Source organism: Cariama cristata, unplaced genomic scaffold, assembly GCF_000690535.1.
Source record: "Cariama cristata isolate BGI_N322 unplaced genomic scaffold, ASM69053v1 scaffold36518, whole genome shotgun sequence".
Classification (NCBI taxonomy): domain Eukaryota; kingdom Metazoa; phylum Chordata; class Aves; order Cariamiformes; family Cariamidae; genus Cariama; species Cariama cristata.
In genome coordinates this window covers 34,113-39,243 of record NW_009633561.1, presented here as the reverse complement: position 1 = coordinate 39,243, position 5,131 = coordinate 34,113, and the positions used below count along the sequence as shown (strand labels likewise).

At 37.7% G+C, this 5,131-nt stretch overlaps 1 protein-coding gene across 2 annotated transcripts in view; it reads left to right on the top strand.

The window, feature by feature from the left end:
• The window catches only part of AADAT (aminoadipate aminotransferase), a 15,254-nt gene extending 10,992 nt beyond the window's left edge, over positions 1-4,262 (top strand). For both annotated transcript variants that reach the window (XM_009706798.1, XM_009706797.1), the window contains exons 10-13: positions 752-816; positions 2,275-2,381; positions 3,057-3,158; positions 4,221-4,262. In XM_009706798.1, coding sequence (XP_009705100.1) covers positions 752-816; positions 2,275-2,381; positions 3,057-3,158; positions 4,221-4,262 — 316 coding nt within the window. The remainder of the gene's footprint in view (positions 1-751; positions 817-2,274; positions 2,382-3,056; positions 3,159-4,220) is intronic.
• The last annotated feature ends 869 nt before the right edge of the window (positions 4,263-5,131 follow it).

Sequence of the window (5,131 nt, the reverse complement as noted above, 5' to 3'; positions counted from 1 at the left end):
TCCCTACAGGGATGGGAACACATTTGTACCTGATTTATGCACTCGGGCATTTCTCTTGTGTCTCCTGTTGCACAGCTGTCTCATTTTATGTCAGCAAAAGCCACTGCACAAGACTTGTCCATGTTGAAACTTGGTTTAGGGTCATTTTCCCCAGTAAGAGATTAAATTATTTGGAAGTTTTACTTAAAGTGTGAAGGAAGTAGATAGGTTCAAAAGTTTAGAAAAGAGGAAGCTGTCAAATAGGCATGACAGGTTTATTGTACGATTTGCTTTTTACCTTGTGAAATACCATTTCCACATGTACCTATTACACAAATTCAACCCAAATGCACAAATACCGAGGCTGTGCTTTTGCCTATGTGTAAGTCCTTAATTTTCTTCAGTGTGCCCATTTTGTGCAGTAAATATTGCTCACAGGACTTGTATCGGCTGATACACTAGACAGAATGGATATAATATATAGCGTTTCCGTGACATACGTGAAGCTTAAGAAACAGCCACACAGGCCCTTCCTCTGCCTGGTTGATCAGTGCTTTATTGGAGACACGCTGAAGCATTCAAGACATCTCTGATCCATATACCAAGTTTTATACACACAGCATACGGTGGTGTGCCCATCTAGGATATGCTCATATTTCCATTAAATGTGCACTCAGGTTGTTCAAGTAGAAAAGCTTTGTTTCTGCCTTTGGAAACAAATGGACTCTGAAGCGCTATGAGATCATGACTTTGAATTATCATTTGCTTTCAGAGTGGTGAAGTTCTACAGGACCCAGCGGGATGCAATGCTCGTTGCTGCTGACAGGTGGTTAAAAGGTCAGTGAGTGCAACGCAGCTAATTACTGAAATTGTTTTCTAGCTATTTATCATCTTTGTGTTCAAGACAAATCACTAAAGTTCATCCCTTGACTGAAGTGACAGAGAAGCATTATAAGCAAATCAATGCCATTAAATATTAAGCTTAGGACAAATTACCTAGCGCTGCTGTTTTCATGCTTTTCTGGTGGGACAAGGAGATGGTGATGAGAAGAAAGCTCACCGCATTTTTACAAAGAGGATATATTTCACTGCACTTTGATCTTACACTTTTTATGTTTAAAATCTCTGTCTTTATAATCCCTGTCTGAAATAGCCAGATTTAGTAGCCTTGATTTAAAAGAAGATGTAAACAATCAATACAGCAGTAGCGATAATCATTTTTGTGTCAGAAATCAATTTCAAATGTCCCCTTTTTGTGGTTAATCACGGAGCACAGAAAGAATTTGATCAACAATAATGCAATTACAGTTAGTGACTCACTCCTTTTAGTTAGTCTAAGTGGAATCAGCCATAACTGCTTAAAAACTGCCCACCTACCTTAGATGATACTTCCATGGGACACATGCACTTGGGCACCACACGGTCATTCATGTACTTACTCTTGCTAATTCCAGGTTTTTAGGTACAAAGTATTTCTTCTTTTTCTACGTGGCTCTGACCAACCATGGGTTGTGGACCCAGGCAGCCCCTTTTTGCCTCAATCCCCCAAGTATCAAAACAGGGTAATAGCACTGGGCTGCCTTAAAGTGTATTGTGCGAATATACTCATGTAAAAGGCCACAGGGTCTTCATGTTTTCTAGTAATAGGAGCCAAAATATTAAGGAAGACAGACCTTTATTTTTTAGATAGGTAATGCTTAAATACAGCAAGGAAGAGCTGGAGAAGATGTCAAGTCAAATAAATAATTCCTTCAAAATTATGTCCAAAACCAGAAAAAGAATTCTAGGTAAACAAAAGGTATACAGTAAGTCTGCAAATACAATCCTCTGTAAGCCTTCCCATCTTCCTCATAACTCCTACGCTCTCCTTTTCTTTGGGGAAAAAATCTGTAATCATTGTAACTTAAAGGAAAACAGTTCTGGGCTTTACTACACTTAAAATCGTGTTGATAGTCAATGTGATATTAAGAGAAACTGCATCAGAAAAAATATTTTATATTGTTTACTTGATCTGAAAGTAATCAACAAATACAGTACGTTAATGTTTGGGATTTCTGTCATTCAGAGCAATCACGTTCACAAAAACTATTGAGGATGCCAGCACAAGTGCAGTAAGCCCGCACCGATTTGATTAGGAGTACTTTAAATTAGACAAGTGGCACCCTGGCTCTGTGGCCTGCATTCCCTTTGAGTTCACTGGAGCAACAAATCTACATCATCACTGAACGTATGATGCATCAGTTAAAGGCGGGGCAGAAGTTTCCTTCTTGATTCCCTTCTTTTCTCTCTCTCCAGACCTGGCAGAATGGTACCCTCCTGCTGCTGGCATGTTCCTATGGATCAAAATTAAGGGTATTTCTGACACACAGCAGCTGATCATGGAAAAAGCTTTGCAGAAAGAAGTATGACCTATGGTTTAATGGCTTATGATGTTAAAATGAAATGAGGGGAGGATAAAATAAATTTACCGTATCTATTCGCACATACGGCTGCCCATAAAAAGCAGGGGGACTTGCTGTGCGCCATCACTGAGTCTGCAAGTCAGGCATTATCGCACAGTCACTCGTTAATATTTTCAAGTCTGTATTTAGAAGTTGATATTTAATCAGCTTACTTAAATTTAAACCATATACATCAACTGTATATAGTACAATATGCCATGTATACAACATACATATATAATATTAATATTTATACCTATATGAATGATGGCTGTCCACTGTATCTTTTTGACAAGAGAAATTAAGTGTGATTTTATTTCTCCAACTTATAAGAGCCAGCAGTGTATACAGAGTAAACTACAGCCCACCTCCCTGGTGCTTCTAAAGACTGTGATGATAAGCCAGACCTGGTAACCCACCAGCCTAGGGAACAAAAACCTAAGAGCCCTTTGATTTTGTTATGAAAGGCTGATTCCAGGTTGCATATTTTTGGCTTCTCCTTTTGAGGAGAAGAAATACATTACGCCATGTTCTGATAGCAGTGTTTCAGCAGTCAGCCTTCTCAAATTTTATTCAACACAGTCTTTTAAAACTGTAGAAGTGGTGATAACTGGGTGGCTAATCAATTTTTCTTAGGTGTTACTGGTTCCTGGAGGAGCATTCAATATCGATAGTTCAGAGCCTAGTTCTTACGTCAGAGCCTCCTTCTCTCTGTCTTCTCCGGCCCAGATGGATCTGGTAAGTGAGATTTTCTTTTTTTTTTTTTACATTCTTAGCAAGACAGTTTCTCACATACTAATGCTCCCTTATTTTTACTTACTTCTTACGTGGTTTCTTGAATGTTAATGTAGGTTTTTTTAGTACTTAGGTGATTAAGGAGTACTTTTGAAGCAGTATTAGCTGTTTCTTAGGCAAGATACTCACATCCAAATGACCTGAAAGGTACCAAATTTTTAGGAGCACTTAAAATTTTTCAGTGTATATCTCATACATACAGAGTCTCACACTTAATCCTCCCAGACATTTTTCAAAAAGGCTTTACTGAAGTCAGAGTAAGTTTTGCTCTTTGCTTCAGCATTAGCAGGCATCACGTGTGTGTGTTGGGGAGGGGTGTTGTCAATCTCTTATAGGAAAGAATGTTGTTTTTCTTTCATACAGTTGATATACATGTTGTATTTCATTTCTCAGGAACTAATCTTCTATGTATTTTAGGAATATTTTGGATGTTATTTGGCTGAATCCGTGAATCATTGGGAAGAAAGACAGGAGACATGTATTTGTGCAGATTTAATACTCATTTGATTCAGGTGCTTGAAACAGTTCAGTATTTGTAGTTGTACTTTTATGCAATGAAAGTGAAGGTTTGTAACAGATAAGATGACCTTCTTTTATGTGCTTCCTCACTCAGCTGTTCTTCCTTTTCTTTCAACTTTGGAGCCTCTAGGCCCTTATATTAAGTTAAAAGAGATATTCTTCTGGGGGTCCCTAGTTGTATTAAAAGTACAACTGTTGAGTTGCATCTGAACTCCGAATTAACCTTTGAACATCAATATACATATTTTTCTGTTTCAGAAAATTCTGCTTTTTATTTTCTATATCAGAGATGTGGAAGCGTGGTCCAGTCAAAGCTCGTATATGGGCTTACATGAAAGGAAAACAGAGAATATCAGCAGAATTTTGCAGTATAAAATACTGAGTTTGTATATGGTTAGGGTAGTTCCAGTAGCTTTACAGGTTTGGTGTGTTGCCTATTTAAGTAATGCTGGAATATAAACGTGAACCATATTTGTGTCATTGCAGGCCTTCAAGAGACTGGCTGGCCTTATAAGAGAAGCTTTGTGAAAAAGCTAAATAGAGCTCTTGAAGCAATCGAGATCGTCTCCAGAAAATATTTATTAAAATTTGGATTTCATCTGAACACTTTAAAAGCAAGGACAATACAGTGGATGTTTCCTTAGGTTGTTTCAGCCAAAAAAGAAAAAAAACGAAAGACTGAAAAACTATTTGCTTAATTTTTTTGACAGGACATTGCATTATTAAATTTATTCCAATTCAGAAACATTTGAAATACTCAAAAACCAAAATGTTCTGTTTCCCATCAAATCCATAGTTTTGCTAGATTTGAATTGATTTTTGTTCTGGGTTTTGTTTTCCGTTTGCTTTGGGCAATGGAAATCGGTTACTTAGGAAGTTGCATCTGAGGTGGTCTTAGCCACTAGTACTTAATCCCAACTGATACATTCCTCCAACACCTTCAGTTGGAATTGTTCTTGTGCGTCACTTTCCTTCTTATCCTGCTGTATGGCATCTGATTTTGAAGATTTGAAGATCAGTATTTAATTTTACTAAAGTTTTGTCAGATAAAACTGATGTAAGGATGTTAAAAAATTGAAACTGATCCAGCAAAATTAAGCTGTGATTACAAATAAAACTCTTTGGCCTAAGGTCCCTCACAATTTGCATGGGTTTTGCAGCTCATTCTCTAATTTGTAAAAGGTTTTCTGATGGCTGGCTTCCAGTTCAGTCTGTGAATAATTACTCTGTAGCTGTGTTAGAAAAATCTCTGGTTTGCAAAGGCGTGTGGGCGTGCTAATAGAACTGCTCGCTGCTCTTAGTTAATTAGTCAGACGTGTTTTCGAATGTGAGCCTAAGTAACTGAACGGGGGTTTTGTGGAATGTACAATACCCTGACACTGCCAGATGTACAAAGC